General features: G+C 37.9%; 1 protein-coding gene across 19 annotated transcripts in view; it reads right to left on the bottom strand.

Moving 5' to 3' along the window:
* Positions 1-19,700, bottom strand: part of DST (dystonin) — a 472,092-nt gene that overhangs the window by 88,509 nt on the left and 363,883 nt on the right. For all 19 annotated transcript variants that reach the window (XM_059400215.1, XM_059400198.1, XM_059400206.1 and 16 more), the window contains 8 exons: positions 18,181-18,337; positions 17,106-17,232; positions 14,733-14,795; positions 13,672-13,913; positions 12,588-12,717; positions 9,632-9,831; positions 8,048-8,543; positions 5,485-6,956 (listed from right to left, as the gene is read on the bottom strand). In XM_059400215.1, coding sequence (XP_059256198.1) covers positions 5,485-6,956; positions 8,048-8,543; positions 9,632-9,831; positions 12,588-12,717; positions 13,672-13,913; positions 14,733-14,795; positions 17,106-17,232; positions 18,181-18,337 — 2,887 coding nt within the window. The remainder of the gene's footprint in view (positions 1-5,484; positions 6,957-8,047; positions 8,544-9,631; positions 9,832-12,587; positions 12,718-13,671; positions 13,914-14,732; positions 14,796-17,105; positions 17,233-18,180; positions 18,338-19,700) is intronic.

Raw genomic sequence — 19,700 nt, 5'->3', positions numbered from 1 at the left:
ACTGATGATAGCTGATTAAATGATGTGACCTTCCCATAAGGCCCATGCATCAGATTGTGGTTTCTACAGTGAAAATATTTTCAGTTTTTAAAAATACCAGAGGAAGATATCGTGCAACTGCCTTGCTAATAAAGTCACGTGAACAGAAATCCAGTCAAGTAAGTAAGAATTTTTTTCCCTAAGAAAAACCTCTTCTACAACAGCAAAACTTCATGTCCTCCTGTTTTCAACTAAAATGGGGAACAATTCGCCACAGGCCTCTATATAACAATATGGGCAAAACCCACTATGTTAAAGCATTCTCTGGATAGTTCAATTTTATCTTTAAAAATATGGTGACATCACAGAGATTGTTTTAGGATCAAATTATAAATACCTTAGGAAAGTATTTGGAAAGTGATTTATTTCAGCAATACTATTTACAAATTGGGCTCCGACTGCCTGGTTTCTGCAGCCTCAAGATACCCGGCATTTTAGTTGACCCCTATTCAAATGAAGACACCTGGGTTAAACAATGCCTTCACAGGGACTAGAGAACACGTATCCCAGTGTATGAGGCAGGTGTTTTGATCTCTGTCTATGGTTTTGGTTTGGCTTAAACATTTTCTGCTCTATGTAATTCTATTTCAATTTTGAAAATAAAAACAAATCAGTTTAGAGAGACTTTGTACTGGAGATACATTATTTGTGGGGACAAACTGAATTACAACTTGGGGCAGCAACAGAAATAAACAGTAAAGCGATTCTGAGATAAGCCTTTTTACCATGGCCTCTATAGCGGTGGAAAGGGTACATGTTTAGCTAGGATGTGACTGTATATGTTCATTAAAACATCAGGTTTCTTTGATCTTCACTGAAATTAAATCAATTCAATATGATGATAGTGATTACTTCATGATGATCAGAAGATCTGACTGGCTATTGATGACATCACAGGAACTGCTGGGACATGTTCCTTGTATACAGTTGGTTACATGTGTCTTTGATAAATAAAAATGTGGAAATATTAATATTACTTAATAATGTAGTTTAGATTTGAAGATAATGTTATGCTAAGAATCTTTAGCAGGAGGCAGGGAAGGGGGAACACCAAAGGGAATTTTTTCTTTTCTGCCTAGGAATTTATGATGATGCGCATAGAATTTAATGTAATATAGACAATTTAAGCAGAAAAATGATACTTTAAATTATCAACAGTAAGAGAAAACACCTCACGTTTCATACATTTTAGTCAGGTGACTAATATTTAGAAGTCACAAAACATATGGTAAACAGAACTCACGCAAATAATTTAAAAACTTTAACACAGAAGTTAATACCAATATATTTTCAAAAATTTGGAATAGCTTTCATAGACATGAATTAGGACATTTGGTTCAGAATAGCATATGTATTTAATCATTATGTTTAGGTTGGTATCTTAAACATGAATTAATTTTGAACTTTCAAGGATATTAACTGCTATTTCTTAGGTTAATTTTTAGGAAAAAAAAAAAAATGGAAGCAGAGAAGTCTTACCTAATTTAAATAATCCATTACCCTCCCAGTGACTACAAGGCACCCTCTACTGAGTAGCTAGGTAATAGCTAAGTTTCAAGCCTACTCTGAATTTTATATTATGGAAAATGGTTATAAGATTCTATCCATGATATTAGGTTAAACTAAAGCTACCTGAGAGAGTAATGTCAAACTGGATTACATTTCAAAGTCTAATAAAAAATAGACTCAGTACTTCAGTGCTCCTTCTATTTTATATTTAGAAATTATAAAAAATAGCTATTATTAGCAGAATATTATTATTATATTAATAATACAGATTATTCTACTTAATATTTCAGGAAGGTTTAAAAATTTTTTTATATTAAAACTAAATGTCCAACAAAAGCCTGCCCAACAAAAACCAAATTAAGATCTGAGAGGTTCACAAATTGACCTGCCACTTGAATCAAGAAAGACAATCTCACTTAGACAATGACACGTTTGGTCTACTCGGGCTGCAGAAGCGGTGGTGTTGACTACCATCAACATTACAGCATCTACACACATATTTATCTCATTTTTCTCATAGCAGCCGGTTTTACAGGACACTTAGGGTATTGCTAGTCTTTGGATTCAAATCAACAATGGCTTGTTAATTAGGCCACCCAAATTTGGCTACAGCAGAGATTTTTTTTTTTTTAAGATTTTTTATTTATTTATTTGACAGACAAGAGATCACAAGTAGGCAGAGAGGCAGACAGAGAGAAGAGGAAGCAGGCTCCCCACCAAGTAAAGAGCCCGATGCGGGGCTCGATCCCAGGATCCCAGGATCATGACCTGAGCCGAAGGCAGAGGCTTTAACCCACTGAGCCACCCAAGGGCCCCTAGAGCAGAGATGTTTTAAAATTTCCCAGAGAAAATACCAGATGTGCATCATGATGAATCAAGTTGACACAAAATGGTGTATTATTTCCACCAAAACAACCAAGCTGGGACACTCAAAACCTGTGTGACCTTGGGCAAGTCACCTACCTAACTCCTGGCTCTCAGCTTCCTTACACTAAGATGGGGATAATAATAGCATCCATGTCTCAGAACTGTTAACAGGATTAAAGACAGAGTTTAGAGTAATGCTTGACAGGTAGTAAGCCCTCCATAAATATTAATTGTTGTAACTGCTTTTTTTAGAACACACACACAGACACACAAATAAATAGAATTAGTGACTGTCTACACTACCATCTTTATTTACCATAATAACATTCTTGTTATTTTTCCCCCTCTGGTCCTCGAATATATTAAATGTAGACAACTTGTCCACTTGGAAACTTTTATTTTAGTCACTGGGTCTCAAGACACTGAAGTTATGTCAAGATGTTCTTTATTACTAAATTTCATTAAAATCAATCAACTCCTTCCAAAGTAATCAGAAAAGAGACAACACAGCATGATAAGTGGTTTATTTTAGAAGAAATGACCACTTTATTTCTCTTCACAATCAAATAAAACAATCTCTGCAGCCCTTAATGGTAATGATGCCTTAGTGCTTTTGACTTTACAAAACACTTTGAATGCACTGGTGAGAGAGTTCCTCTTACCTCTGCTTTTTCTTACTTTCAAAAGAACTTTCTCTAGAGAGAGCCACATTTTTCAATGTACTCATGACTGGGAACACAGCGAGGGAGGCATCTGCAAGCAGCAGCACCAAAATTATTACTTTGGCCCATTTTCTTACACATAGTTGAAGTAGTTTTTTGTTTGTTTTTCCCCCTACACAAATTCACAGAAAATCCAGAAAAATGATAATGTTTCACAAAGGCACTGGACATGCTTCAATTTCACTAGGAAGAAGGCAACTTGATTATTGTCATTCAAGCACTCAAAATTTGTCAGGGTTCTACAGAAAATTCCAGAGACTCACTCATCAAGTTCTCCCCAAATCTCTGAGGCAGCCATTGTCACAGAACTTTGTTTTTATAATAGCAAATCCTCTCATGTGAAATCTCAGCTTTGCAAACCAAAAACAGGAAAGTCTGACAGACCATAATTGGAGGAAAATCAACAGTGTGATAGCCTTCCCTTAATTAGTTAAGGGAAACCTCCCTAAAATGGGGATGGGAAGTTCAGGAGGGGGAGATCTCATTGCCTACCACTCAGTCCTCAACTGAAATCCAACAGGAAGAGACAGAGCTTGCGAGTGGACACTAATACTTCACTGCTGCACAGACAGGAGCAAGACAGGTTTACCTCCTCCTCTCTAAGGCCCACGGCAGTCTGGCCAAGGAGAGACGGTCACAACTCAGCCAGTGAGGAGCCACTATCCTTTCAATGGACATTTTGTTTATAACAGCCTTCCCCAATTCTAGCTTTCCTCCACCAAAGAATGTTCCTTTCTTCTCCAGACTTGTCTATGGTTCTGCCCCAGCTTGCTCATCCCACCCTGCAATTCTCTAATAAATCAATCTTTTGCTGGTAAAATAATTGGCAGTTTTACTTTTTAAGGTTAACACATTCTTGGCCTTCAAAAATCAGTGTCTATATAGATTCACAGAATTTTAAGCCCTGAAGGAACTGGGCCTTAAAGGCATCTTATAAACCACAAATAACCATAATAGTAATAAGAAAAAGAAGTTATTTTTCAAAACTCAGGCCCCTAAATAATGTTATTAAAGCTGAACAAAAGAGATACTATGTCAAATGTAACAGCACAGAATTTGATTCTTATTCATTTCTCATGGGAAACAATTCATAGTTTCGCAAATGCTACTTTTATTTGGTCTTATTTTTATCCTTTATGTGCAAATGGTGGGACTAATTGTCATACCGGGCTTTACTGCAAAGTAAAATATACCTCATGAATAGAACAAGACCCATGCTAACCCCAAAGATTCATACTGGTCCCATGCAGCAAATTCTTGATATGTAGGAGCCCCTCTGTACAGGGTTGAACCTGTCTTTGTCCATTGTGGAGATGCAATTTCTGCCCTTACTATCATAAATGAAGTCAAATCCAGTGACACTGCACATGGTCCAACCATTTTAATCTAATGTTCTATTTATTAAGCTCACTCCAAGCTATCAAGTGGCAGACATCTCTAGCACTGAGGAACTTACCGTTCATCAAAAATATTTTATTCCTAATCCTCTGGAGCATGAGCCCAATATCTGTTTTTATAAAACCAGGTTTATGACATGGAACTCCACTCTGCCTTTCAAAATATGAACTTTTGGAAGAAAAAGTTTACAAAAGAAATTAAATTAAAAAGGATAAGAAGACTATAAAAAGGAAAAGAGGAAAAGACTATAATTCACCATTTAAATAAAATGCTGGGAGACAAACATGAAGAGAACAAGCTTTTTATGTTATAGTTAGGCCTCTGCAGGAGAGTTTAAAATATGGCTCTGGTCACTCCAGATGTCGGTTGTGAATGACATCAGAAACAGACCCTACAATGTTAGTTTCAGGCTCACCTAAAACTTTTCAAGCACCCTTTGACCTCTTGATATGATCTCAGGTCTAACCCTACAAGGGCCCAAATCCCTAGAAGTCTTGGAAATCTCCACATGCCTGGATATTGCCTCCACATGTGCTCATTCAGGTTCAAACACTGTGTGATAGCTATATTAGAAGGCTCTACAAAACAGGCAATCTGGGGCACCTGGGTGGCTCAGTGGGTTAAAGCCTCTGCCTTCAGCTCAGGTCATGATCCCAGAGTTCAGGGTCCTACGATCAAACCCCGCATCAGGCTCTCTCCTCAGCAGGGAACCTGCTTCCTCCTCTCTCTGCCTGCTTCTCTCCCTACTTGTGATCTCTGTCTGTCAAATAAATAAATAAAATCATAAAAAAAAAAAAAAAAGGAAAAGGCAATCTCCTTTCTGTACCAGTTACAAATTTCTTTTAAAAATAAAAAAGAAATTGTTTTTCTAATGAAACACAATGAAAATATGAAATAAAAATTCTCTTAAAATTTTTTTTAAAAAACAGTAAAAATGAAGAATTCCTACCTTGAACACGTCAAGCTGTTGGTTAATCGTCTCTGTTTCCATACCAACAGGGCCTTGAGACTCTTCATGTTCTTCAGCCTTCTGAAGCAGAGAAGAAAATTCCTTCAGTTTGCTGTAGAATTCTTCAAGACGTCCGATTGTCCCTTCAACCTGCTCTTCCCTGGCTTGGGCCCGATCCAGTAACTTGTTGCATTGTTTGCTTAAAGCCTCCAAGTCCCTTTTGATTCCAACAAGGTCAGGTGAGGTCTCTTCCATGGCCAGCATCATCTTGCAGGTTTTATTAGCATTGTCGTTGCTGGCTATGAGGGCTTCTAGTTTCTTCAGAAAGGCTTGAATAGCCTCCTTCTGCTTTTGCAAGGTGTCTATATCTCTCCCCACTGGGGCCATGCTATCCAATTCATCATCGAACTCTGCAAACTGAGAAAACATCTCTCGGATGGTATTCTGGAAATGCCCAATGCCCTGAAGTTTTGTTTCCAAGAACGAACACCTTTCATCAACCTGCTGATTCAGCGCACTATGGTCTTGAGCTAAGGTTTCTGCTTGTAATAAAATATCAGAGGTTCCCTTTGAGTCTGAGGCTTCTACCACGAGGTCCTGGGCAAGTCCTTTGACCAAATCTACCTGATGCTTTACGGTCTGAAGTGCCTTCTGCTGGGTTTGCAACATGGTCAGGTACTTGTTACTGTAGGCCTGGGGTCCTAGGGAGTCATGGGCATCCAGCTGTTCCTTTACACACTCAAGCTGCCTTTTAGCTTCTTTGGAAACTTCCTGAAATTCTTTCAACTTCTGGGCCATGCTTTCCAGACAGAGTTTCTTACTGTGAAGTTGTTCAGTGACCATATCTACCTTCTGGATCAGTGATTTATTCTCATCTGTAACAACTTCTTTATCTACCTCACAGACACTGAGCAAGCTGCTGGCTGCGTTGTTGAGCAGTTCTACCATCCCCAAGTGTTGGTTCATTTCCTTCTGCAAAGACTTTAACTTGGCCATAGCATTCTCAGTTTCAGCAGGATCCAAGCAAAATTTTATTTCCTCCAGGTTATTCTGACAGTCGTCTATCCATGGCCGGAGAGTCTCTACATGCTCTTTATACTTGCGGGCTCTTCCCAGTGAATCTTTTACCTTGTCTTCTCGTTCTTTCACCTGCTTATTAAATCCATCCCAATTGGTTTTAATTGTGTTAAGTTGTGACTGTAAGGCCGCCTTCTCAGACCCTTGTGTTTTTAATAAAAGATTTTCACCTTCTGCAATGGTTTTTTCATAAATATTAGACTGAGCAGACAGAGTTTTACTAAAGTCTTCCTGGTCTTTAATTAATGACTCCAAGACATCAAGTCTGGCTGATATTGGGGGGGAACGGTTTTGCTCCTCTTTCTTCGTATCCAGCCAAACCTGGAAATCTTGGGACATTTGCTGAAATTGGTGAGAGCTTGCACAGGCTGCCTGAAGGTGCTGAACATGATTCTCTAAAAATGAAATCACAGATATGTTTATTTTACATCAAAATGTAATCTAATCTATGAAAAGCCAAGAGAAAAACCACCAAATAAGTGGACAGAACCGTCTAAAAGGGAAATGACTTGTTCACTGGTGCGGTTTTTACATATCATGAAGGCCCCACGCAGCAGCACAGAGGGACTGCGTGGGTCTGGGTTCCGGCTTAACCCCTCAAGAGCTGTTAGACCCTGGGTGGATAATTAAACCTCTGAGCCTCATCTCCCCAAGTATAAATTGGCAAAATTAATAGAAGCTGCTGTGGCAATTAAATGATAATACATGTAAAGTTCTCAGCTTCATGCCTGTCATGGGAATGTGGTTGCAACAGTAATCATCTCATCATCACCACAGCGAACATCACAGTATCCCATCAAAATAAAGGAGTAGGCTGGAGACAGTTGCTACAATCAATAAGCAAATCCAATCAATTAAAAAATATATAAACTGAGTATTTACTAGTTGCAAGGCACTTAGAGTTACTTTTCAATCAGAACAAACACAGTAGCCAACTGTGCTCTCTTCAGGTACTCACTCCTGCTGCCTCTGAGCCCCATGGGCACATCTGTCACATAATCAGGTCCAAGGTAGGTGAGAGAAGAACCTAGTGCCCAATGCTTCTCTCTCAGGGAGACTACCAAGACTTGGTGAGAGAAGAACCTAGTGCCCAATGCTTCTCTTTCAACATTCCTCTAGAAAAGCTTTCTATGACAGGACAGAACAGAGTCACCACAGGTAAGAAAAGGACTCGAAGCATTTTTAAGAAGTATATTCACCTGTTCCTCTGGTGCAATGAAACCGTCATGCAGCAAAAACATTAACGGACATCTTTTAAAGACCGTTTTGAAATATCTGACATTTCCACGGTTATGTGACTTTTGCCCATTGTTTGTGCGTTACCCCCACAGCTGTGTCTGCACTCAGTAGAGTGGCCCCTCCTTCCTCTGCGCTCTCAAGGAGGGCAGAGGCCCCTCAGGGTCCTAGATTTGGGGCCACCTCCTGGAAAGAGGCACGATACTGATCTCCGTTTCCGGAAAATCCATGTATTCAAAGATAGACAAACCTGCTTTTTGTTCAACATCCTTAAATAATTTTAAGATGCCTTCCAGTTGCCTACTAAGCTCTGCTTTCAAGTACTCTTCCTTCACCAGTGCTGACAAATCCTCACAGAGGGTCTGGGCCACTTTTATCTGCTTCATTTCCTGCTCTAGTTCCTGCTTCACTTTTTGAGCTGCTTCCAACTGCTGTTTCATAGCCTCAGGGTGTGTGCTCACAGCCACACTGCTGCTGACTTTATTATCCAAGTCACTCAGTTTATCAGAAAGGCTTCTCAGCAGGCTTTGATACTGCGTGCTTTTAACAATGGCTTGGTCAATCCAGCTGCATCTGTCGCTCAATTGTCCCGTGAGGCTGTCCCACTTTTGGGTCACAGCTGCCAGTTGCTCTTTCACAATCCCATGGAAAGAAGGGTGTTCGCCAGGTCTGCTCAAGATGCCCCGGCCAGCATCTGTTAGCTGTTCGTACTGAGGCTTCCGAGTGTCAAATTCTTGCAGCAGAATCTAAGGCGAAGAGGTAAAGAGGGCAAATAAACACCCAAGTTATTGGATGATTGATTATGGAAAACGGAACTTTACATTTTTAGACAGACAGAAATGGTATTTATCTATCTAGTGTTTGCTTTTGTTTTTTAGTTCCTGTTGTCCTAGTTTTTATTTCAAGGGCAGGGCAATATGTTAAATTAATCCAAAGAGGAATGGTCTCTATTATAAAAATTTTAGCCAATAAATCACATTGCTCAGAATGTAGGCTCAGCTCTGACTCTCATTATACAATGAGTGATCCAGAAATTTCCCTTTGTTTGTACATTTCATCTCTCTCAGGGAGACTACCAAGACTAGGGGCAATAATTTTTCCCCAGATACTTTGCTTCCATTCTCTTCAGATTAAGAACATATATGAGCTAGGACATGTTGACTCTCAATGACCAAGATTGCTTCGTATTTTCAATATACAAGACTGGCCACACGGCTCTGAGACCATAGTAGATGCAGGGAAATCCGACTAGCACCACGATGGAGCTTTTGCTTGTACCTCTGACTCATATCTCAGGGATTTTTTTTTTTCTCCTCGTGGGTTCATCCACTTTATAATTAGACCAGTCTAACCCATGTGTGGTTCAAGGTTCCCTCTTTGTTTTTCTTCTTCTTTCTCTCCTTTTTATTCTGTCTCTCCACCTCCTCAGGGGCATACTGCATGAGTTTTACAAGTTTCATTATCTTCTACCACAATCAAAATGAATAAAACCTCAAAGGAGTAATTTCTAAACAATAAAAAGCACATACCAGCTTCTCATAAAAATGTTATTAGTTACACAATCACATTAATATTTCAAAGAAGGCCCTTTTTAACAGGGTCTGCACAAACCACAAGATGACTGAAATGCTCAAGAGACTTGACCCACTCATGGGCTCAGGAGACTGTTCTGGGATGCCTCCTGGCTGTGGTACTCTGGGGGTTTCCCTCTAACCTCAGAACGGTATCTTATGGGCATCTGAAGCATCACAAATACACTTCCAAAGCTAATGTAATGAAATGAATGTAATGAAATGAAAACATTTGTCTTGTTAAGTCACAGAACACCACTCACCTGCACCTGCTGCCTCTGTGTGTTCAGCATATTTGGGTCAATTGACAAGGGCCCAAGAACACTGACCATCAGTTCTTTTTCCACAAGCCACTGTTTTAACTGAGCTTCTACAGTCTGGAACTGGGTTAGATTATTAGAGGATTCTTCCAGTTTTTGTTGTCTATCAACTGTTAACTGATTGAGTTCTTGCCACTTAGAATCTAAAAGAAAAAGATAAAAGATGAAACTGGTGTTTGGTATTTCTACATCTAACATCACTGTCTATGTGAATACCGCAGGATATGACTCAAAATGATACATAATGGCTATCATTCGGTCTTTGTAACTCTACTTACACAGTAGAGTTACACAGTTGACTAAAGCCTAATCTAAGAGTTAATTGCATTTAATGATACAGATTTTATGGTCCTGGAGCTGTGTGTCAACTGAAGTATAAGAAAAATTTGAATCTGACCTTAGAAGAATATGTAGAATATGTAATATTCCTTAAGGCAAACAGGATCCAGCAATCCCTTATTTCTTCTAGAAGTCCTATAGAGTCTCTCTGTTCAACTGTAACTGACCCACTAGAACAAGGAACATTAACCCTTTCTTTGAATAGCCAATCTTCAATGATCAGTGCCGGGCAAATGACTCCCACATTTGTAGATCTACGCCAATTCTCTTTTATTCAAATCGCAATGACAACTAGCTGCTTGCTTGGAAGTCACAACTCTAGGAAATCACATCAACCCTTTAAACACTAAAAACAACTTTTTCTTCTTATCAAAACTGGTAGATTCTTCTGATTTTCAGAGTTCTTTGAAAGGTTATTCTCTCTTCCATATCACTGAAGTTCAATACTTCAGAATGTTCTTTCATGACTCTCTTAACTCCTGTCTTCTTGATCATAAAGCCTTAAACCTATCCCTTACATTCCTAGTGCCCTAACTCCATTTTGGTCCTCCTCATGTTTTGCCTGGACTAGTGGTTCTCAAACTTCAGCTGCACTAGAATCACTAGGAGGGATTAACACAGGTTGCTGGGCCCCATCTCCCAAATTTCTGACTCAATAGGGCTGAAGAGGGGCCTGAAATTTTGGCATTTCTAGAAAGTTCCCAGGCAATACTGATGCTGTTGCTCCCCAGAGCACACCTTTGAGAACTATCATCCTAGACTACTAGACTTCTCACTGGTTTCCTTGTAATTAATTAGTGGTTCTCAGCTGCAACCCATCTGGTTCTAAAATAACTTCCTTAAAACATAAATATGTCGCTTCTGTGATATCCTTTAATAACTAAGTTGTCACCACCTAGATGATAAAATATGAAGACTTCTGCTCACATTCAAGACCTCCCACAAAACTGACCCTAGTCTAGTAATATTAGAGGGTCTGGAACCTGAGATGAAAACTCTGAGTCCTATTGATCCTACAATTACCATCCAAACAGGCTTCTGCTTACACCAGCCCTTACCTAACACACTCTACTCCCTCTCTATGTATCCCAGCTCAATCTTTCTGTCACAATTCCACTAGACCTTATGCCTCTGCTAGGAATCCTTTCCTGCTGTTCCCACCCTTAAAACAGTTTGTCCCCTGAAGCCAAGAGTTACTGACCAGCATTTGAACATATTAGTCACTCAATAAATAGTCACTGATGAGTGTGATTAGTTGATCAGACAGATTTTTTTCATGTAGCACAATACAATAAATGGCCACTCTTAATACAACCAATCTGTTAAAACGTACCTAATGACATCATTCTATATGGTATGTTCTAGTCAGACACAATCTAACAACAAAAATAATGCAATTCAAAAAGTGAACTGAGAGGAAGAAATACCAAAATCTTACCAGGAAGCTTTTTTGAAATACTCTTCACTCTCAACTCCTATTCTAAAATGCCTTGATAATACCATCCCCCAAGTAATTCTGATTATCCCAGGTGAGAGCCACTGAATTAGGGACAAATAAATTATAATGCAACAGGAGTCTACGGTTGGATTAACTAAGTTAAGTTTCCTTAGGATAACATTTTTCAAACTAAAACATACTTACTGATTTTTTCAATTTATCATAGCATATCTGACTCTAATGGAAGGACAATATTTAGCTCAACATAATGGAACAACTGATCGTAAAATAACCATTATAATCATAGTGAACACGCAGCACCTACTATGTGCCAGGTACAGTCTGTCTGAGCTGTACACACATTAACTCGTTGGATTTTCCAAACAATATTATGAAGTAGGGAAAATTAGTACCATTGTCTTACATGCATTTCCCTTATCATAATAATGGGAAGGGGTGATAAACTAAAAGGACTTGGGAAGAGAATTCTGTGTTTATGAGAAACAGTTTCCACAGGGACACGATGGAGATGAAAGGGTAACTCTAGATGAAGAATGGAAACTAGCAGACTTCTGCGGGGAGCCACTTTTTAACCCTTTCCCTGACTGGGGAAGAGAAGAACATAAAGCAGGGGCCAAATGAGTCCCCTGAAGGAACTCCAGGGAGGAGAAGGGAGCTTACCTTTTCCAGACCAAAAAAAAAAAATACACTTAAAGGAATATTTAAATTTATATAATATTTATATATATATATAAATATAATAAATATAATATATATAATAAAATATAATAAAGCATAAAAAATAGAAACACCAAAAATCAAGTAAAAAAAATGACAAAAACATGGTACTTGATGCACAGCATTTTATTCACTAGTATCTACACTCTTCATAAAAATAAATTTTGTTACGGTGTTTAGCAAGATAAATACAGGATATGCCCAGTCCCAGCATACTATAATTTGAAATGACATTTTAAAATTTGCAACATCGTAAACATGAAACATTAAAGCAAATTCAAAAATAACTGAGGCTGGTGGATACACTTTTTTCTGATAAAGACTATGATTTAAAAATGATTGTGCTCCTCATTCACAGACTCTGGGATAAGTGACGTGACATACCAATTTCCGTCAGCATCTGTTTCCACTTGGGGGCCTCAGGAGTGTCTGGGTTCTCCTCCAAGAGCTCTGTCAATTTGTCTTTCAATTCCTGTACCTTGTTTACATTTTGCTTCAGTTCAGCCTCAAATGTCTAAACAAGGGGAAGAAAACTGTTACAGTATGTCAACATCAGAAGACAAAAACACAACTGTAATAGATGAAAATTTCCACTGTGACTGCTGAAGTGGGTGAGGGACCAGAATTCAGCAGTTAACTATTCTCCTCTCCTTTTCGGAAGCAGCCTTCAACCATCTGATAAAGGAATCCGAAAGAGGAACACTAGAGCTAGGGAGAAAATGACTCTAGTCCCCAGGAGCTGGGAAGAACTTCCTGTTATTCTTAAACAAATCCCTCTGGAAAAAAGGAAGATGACATCAATAATATTGTAACTGATAAGAAAATCAGTCTTGATAAAGGCTGTCAGCTTTGAGAATCTACTAGTGAATCAACACTGTCCTCGGTAACATGCTATAGAATTCAAACATAGACATTTTTGCCACTGTTGTCACAGTGTAAAATCATTTCCCCAATCCTGACAGATGGAGAAAGAAATGCCACCTATTAAACAAAGGGAAAGTGTGAGCTATCCTATTTTATGTTGGACAGAACAAATCCCTAATATACCTAAATAAATATTTTCCAATAACTGACTGGTTAAAACCCAAGACTTAACCTGATTTAAAGGTGGCCAAGTTGGGACGCCGGGCTGGCTCAGTTGGTGGAGTATGTGACTCTGGAACTCAGAGTTGTGGGTTCAAGCCCCACATTGGGTATAGAGATTACTTAAAAATAAAGCTGTTTAAAAAATAAAGGTGGCAAAGGTGCTTATGCCCCAATATTTGGCTCATTTTATAATGTATGTATGTGTAAAACGGGACTGTGATCATCACTTTCTACAGAAAGGCACATTGAGCAAAACTGGCAAGTTATTTGCTGAAGGTAACAGAGCTGGGAATCAAAACATGGGTCCTGACGCCCAGGCCTCCGATCTGGATGCTGGTCTGTTCTCTTTCAGGTCTTCAGGAAATGTGTCTGCAGGATGTACCTTATTCTGCTCCACCTGCGTCTTCACGGCCTCGGTGTCTGTCGGTGTCGGTGCCTGGTGCCACTTGGCCGCAGTCTTGTTCATCTTCTGGAGCCACTGCATCATGGCGCTGGATTCTTCCTGAGCCTTTTGCAATTTGGAGAGTTTGGTATTCAGTTCAGCTATTTTGTCCTTAAGTAAAAGGCCAAGATCTTCATAACCATGGCTTATGTCAGTCATATCCTTTTTAATGGATGTCAATCCTTAAAATAATAAAATAAAATAAGAGAAAATCAGACACATACACTTTCAGGACGTTTAGAGGAAAGCTCTAGAAATAAAAGTTTGCTTTACGTGATATTCCCTTCAATTTTGTCCATATTAAGCCTACTATGATAAAGTCATAGATTTTTTAGAACTAAAGGATTAAAAACCCTAAAAGAACTACCTTATAATGCTATTTAATAACTAACGATTTAGGTACATTGCATAATACAAGTGAAATGAAAAAGATTTTTCAATGGAATGGGAAACCAAAGCCATGAAATGCTATGTATTAAGTCCTTAGGAATCAAACTCAAGAAAATACCTCAAAGAATATTATTCCAAGTGACAAAATATCTTAGATTATTTAACGAAAAAGAAGAAAACACAACCAAATACCAAACCAAACTACCAGATTTCACTAACTTGAGGTGAACAAAATTACATGGAATGTGATATAAATATACTTATGAGGAAATTACTATGATATAAAATAATATCATTTTAGGGGCCCCTGGGTGGCTCATTTGGTTAAGTGTCTGATTCTCAATTTCAGCTCACTCAGGGTCATGGGGTCAAGCCCCAAGACAGGCTCCACAGTTGTTGCAGACTCTGCCTGAGATTCTCTCCCTCTCCCTCTACCCCTTCCCCCAATCACACTTTCTCTCCTTCTCTTTAAAAAGTAAATATTGTTTTAATTCAAAGTTGACATTTCAATATAACTATTGTTCATCTCTAAAAAGATTTTCTCTCAAAAAAAAAAAAACAAAGCAAAACCAAAATTAACTGTAATCGTAAGCACTTAAGTTACTATTCACCTTTATTTGACAAAATATCGTGAGTATCTGTGGCTGTTCCTTCACCATTTAATATTACTCCACCTGTAAAAATAGTAACACTGAAGTAGTCATAGATTTCTATAGTATTTCTACACATTAATAGTAAGTAGATGGCATTAAGTCAAACCCCATAAACAGTAATCATTTAAAAATGTTATTACTATTTGAAAATATCAAATATTGATTCAATGTCTAAATCAAACAAAGGTCCATTATTTATACATCCTTTCTGGTATATAACATTCATTCTTCTTTTTTTTTTTACTTACTTCCCAGTTTAATACACTTATACACAGCAGTGATACAATGTGGGACTGTGAAAAAACTTAATTTGAATATAATTATATAAAATGGCTAGATATGACTCATTTATATAGATTTTAGGCATCAAATTTAGCATTATGTATTTAGTTCCATGAAAACTTTTGAGGGTTCCCTGTATCTTAAGCACTCTGGTGTAAACCATAGGGAATTCAAAGATGCAAAAAGAACCTAAAGGACGTAACATTCATTCTTAAAGTGGTGACGTGATCACCTTAAACATTAAAGTTTAATAAGTTTAGATTGTATACATTCATCATTAAGTATTACACAATTTTGTGATAGCATTGCTTTACTGCTACTTTTAATAATAAAGTCCTTGAAGCTCAAAAGTTGCTCACTGTGTGTGTTGGATGAAGCATAAATGACTGACAAGCCCTTACTTAAGGATTTGAAAATTGTCTGGTATAGTTACACAGTGTTATTATGGGTTTAATGGAAGCAGAAAGAGGTACAAAGACATGAAAAGTTAAAAGGAAAACAAACAAACCCTATTACTAAAACCCACATTCTGCCAACACAGAGAGAGAAGAGCACAGTGGTTAGGAATGCCCAGACTTCGGTCTATGACTCACCTGAATTTAAATCCCAGCCCCACTAATTACTAGTTGAGTGACTGGATAAATTAATCACCACCCCACCATGCTGGTGGGGATAATAATACCTAACTTTCGAGGCCACTGTGGTGTAGTAAAGACAGTTAACTGATGGCCTAGCAAATAGAAACTACTCAGTAAGTAGTAATTAGTACTTCTCTTTAATTGTATAAACATCTAGCCTGGGCTCCTTTTTCATAAGCAGAATATTAAAATACTCAATTAGACTTTATCGGGCAAGTATGCATTGGCTGCCGATCTACAAAACACAAAGACATTTCCTAAAACTAGCCACAGGAGGACAAATTTTAAACAGGAATATTTAAATATCTGAATCTTAATCTGATTTTTGTCTCTTAAAAAAAAAAATCACAGACATTGGGATTTCGGTTGAAAGTGAAAATATCCTGAGTCAAGACTGATTCCTACTGTGCTTGATAGTTATCAAGAGTAGGAGGAAAAACAGAAACAAAAACCTTACTTATTACAAATATAAAGTGGACATGAAGAACTAAAAACACAATAGAATTCCCTTTCTTTAAAAAACAAAACACTTGACATTTCAGGAAATCTGATTAGAAGAGAAAGGAGAGATCATCACGGCATATAAATATAAGTACGCTCTGAAATGGGGTTAATAGAGCGGAATAAACGGTTGCAAGAGGCCCAGCTGCAACACCAATCTCACAATAGGGGCAGCTGGGGGGCTGGGCGGAGCAGAAAAACCACAGAGGGTACTCAGAGACTCTCAGAATAAAGATATGCGATCTGCCTCCATCTATTCTTGGTGGGGAGGGAAACCCCTGATATTAACAATATAAATGTTTTAAACTTAAACACATATCCACATCTTAAATTAATTTTAAAGAATCATTACTAATTCCCCACTTCTGTTGAGTGGCTCAATCATGACTACAATTTAAATACGCTGGCTAACCCATTATATAATTTTCTTTGGGAACACTGTAGAAAATAAGATAGATGGCGATTTTTCAAAATACAGAGATCTACTCTACAGAAAAGAGCTACTTCCTTCCCTCACCTCTCCTTTCCCAGGAAACTGTACTCATTGATCAAATATTTCAAGTAGAATTTGAGTTATCTCCATTAATTAAAGTAGAAAACAAATTGGAATCTGATCTTTCCTCTTCCCCAATACAATCCTCCTTATTCTTACACATTAATCTGGCTACATTTTAATTGTAGTTTCTAGGAAAATGAACCATAAGAGGTATTTGAAATTTGATTAGTACAGATACTATTCCATGCATGGAACATACTTTTAGGGCATATATAGATGCCATCTTTCTTGTCACTCTCCCTTTGTATTTCTGAGCTTATTTTACGCATTAGTTTAAAGATTAAGGGAAACAAAAGTAACATGGGTGGACCCAGTTCTTAGAGGGTCTGCCATGGATATAAGCAAAACACATACCTGATTTCACGGCTGCTATTGCCTTCGCGGGGGTAGTCACAGCGCTGATTAGGTTACATAATGAGATCCCACTGTTGTTTACTTTCTGAATCTCTGGTGTTTTTAAACTCCACTTTTCTTGTAATTTCTTGAGATATAAAAACACAGTATTTTTCAATCTTCATAATATTTTCAAAGTTATACATTATAATTCAATTTCTTAAACATATCTTAAAGCAATGACTGTGGGTCCTGATTTGTGGGGGAGTGGATAGAAAAAAAGGCACCATGCCTAGGTGTTCTAACAGCCCAGGTGACTGTTAACACTGTTAGTGGTGAGAAGTGAGGTATGATCCGTCCGACATTCTGCTCCTAGCCACAACGCAAGTCAGGCTATATCTAGCTGCCATGGGTTCCAAACTAACTGTCAACTGTCAGTCTGAAAACTGCACTTGGTACCAGCCAAGTTACAAAAAGAAATGTGCCAGAAATGATTTAAAAAAAAAAAAAAAGGGAATTCAGAATTCTATTTAATAGTGAGTTTTAATCCCCAATACTTCAATGAATTTTTAACAGCATGCACCTCCACAAGGTTGGAGTGGGAGAACTACCATAACTGGTCATAAATTTTATAACTTGCATCAGATGACAGAAGACTTGTGCAGTATCTCTACTAAAGATTCAAACAACTTCTAACTTCAAATACTGGTTCCAGGGATATATTGGAGCTAGAGTTAAATACTGACTTGAAGAGCAGGATCCTTTACAAAACACTATGAGAAGCAGTATTAAAAAACTCGCTGAAAATAAGTAGATCTTTGGTGGGAAAGAAAACTTGGGTACTAGAACAGTCAGCAACTCACTAATACATCTCTTTTAAAAAGCAGATTAAAATCTTTTAAAAAGCAGATTAACTCAAAATGTGTGCTCTTCCTTGAAAGGATCAAAGCTATGTCATGATTTCCAAATATAACCAAAATATACCGAAGATAAAATGGGGATCTAACTTGCTAGATAAAAGAAAAGAAATAATAGTCTTTTTACCTCCCATTACTCACACGGACAAAGAAGAAATTAGTAGTAGATAACAATTCACCTTAGTTTCTTCTAAAGATTTTCCTAAATCCTCTGAACCAAAAGAAGGCTGCACAATGGGAACTCTTTCCGTTGTTTCTTTTATCCATGACTTCAGTGACTTAACAAGAACTTGGAAAGCATCCATCTGTTCTTGACAAGAAGATACAGCTTCTTTTCTAGATAACAAAAATTATTGAAGAATTTAAGCCACAGAAAGAAAAATACTCCAAAGGAATAATTACTAGTAAATAAATTTATTATTCCTGTATCAGGCCCTACAATTAAGGGGAGAAAAACTTCCCCCATGCAAACTCTAACCCTGGATAAAAGGAGGCGATGTCTCATAGGTGCCAAGTGAAATCAACTACTTTATTCCTTAGGCACAATCTATAGACAAAGACAGGAGCAGTTAAGAAATCCATAACCCATACAGTAATGGCACTTTATAATGCTACATAAACTCTAAGGCTATATAAACAGTTTTAACATTATTTAGATTCAGCAAGCTTTGATCTGTCCACTTTACATGGTACTTAATGCCAGCAGGCACAGAAGCAGCAGGGAAACACTTACAAATCACCAATCTGAGGAAACCATGCCGCCACCTAGTGGTTTCTACACGACACTACAGTCACTTAAGCAGATGGATAAACCAGGTGCTTCAGAGAGTCCAGACTGAACTCTTCAAACATGAGGTGAGACCAAGGGACTAAAGAATGTTAATGACTGCCTCCCCGACAGATACTCAGAAAACTCCACAGTGAACCATATGGATCTTTCTGCATATTAAGCACCATGGAGGGAGGGCACATGCCCAGTACATTAACAGCTATGAGGACAGATCCATTTGGTATGTGGGTGGCATGTGGATGGCATGTGTCCATGTGCTCCGTGTGTGGAATACTGGCACAGAAGGGCCCACTGCAGCTGGACTAATTACTGATGACTACGTGGTTTTAAAACTGGACCCTTCTGGAAAAAGAAACCACCTAGAGTTCACCTCAGAAAACCAAGAATATACTTTCCATGTGATGTGAGTTAAATATTAAGTGACAAGATGAAAAATGTAGCTCTGGAAATAGTAGTAGAGAGTGTTCAAAGGTTTTAGGGAGAGCATTCTGAAGAAATAAAGAAGAGTTAAAAGATAACTATTTTCTATCTTTGTGGGGTCTATAGAAAAACCAGAGGTATAGTCTACACTAATATGAGATCAGAAAGAGAGAGAAGTCTAGTTACAAGATTTATCCCTGTACAGCTTTTTAGCTCAACTTAGATGCATTCTCTTGTTTCTTATCTTGCTTGTTCATGGAGTTATTTCTTACCTACAATTCTTTAAAAATAAACTATTTTACCAAAAAAAGAAAAAAGCCATCAGAAACTATATTGAAATTGAACACTTTCTGAATTAAGCCCCAAAAGCAATGAACTATGAGCTATCTCTCAAGGTTACTTCTGCTTTTGCAAATAAAACTGTGGTATTTGCCAAAGGCTTCAGAGACCACATTGATTTTAAATTATTTTCAGTAATACATGACCACC

The sequence above is a fragment of the Mustela nigripes genome, chromosome 5 (assembly GCF_022355385.1).
Source record: "Mustela nigripes isolate SB6536 chromosome 5, MUSNIG.SB6536, whole genome shotgun sequence".
NCBI lineage: Eukaryota > Metazoa > Chordata > Mammalia > Carnivora > Mustelidae > Mustela > Mustela nigripes.
Note: the sequence above shows the minus strand (reverse complement) of the source record. Positions and strands in the feature narration are given on the sequence as shown.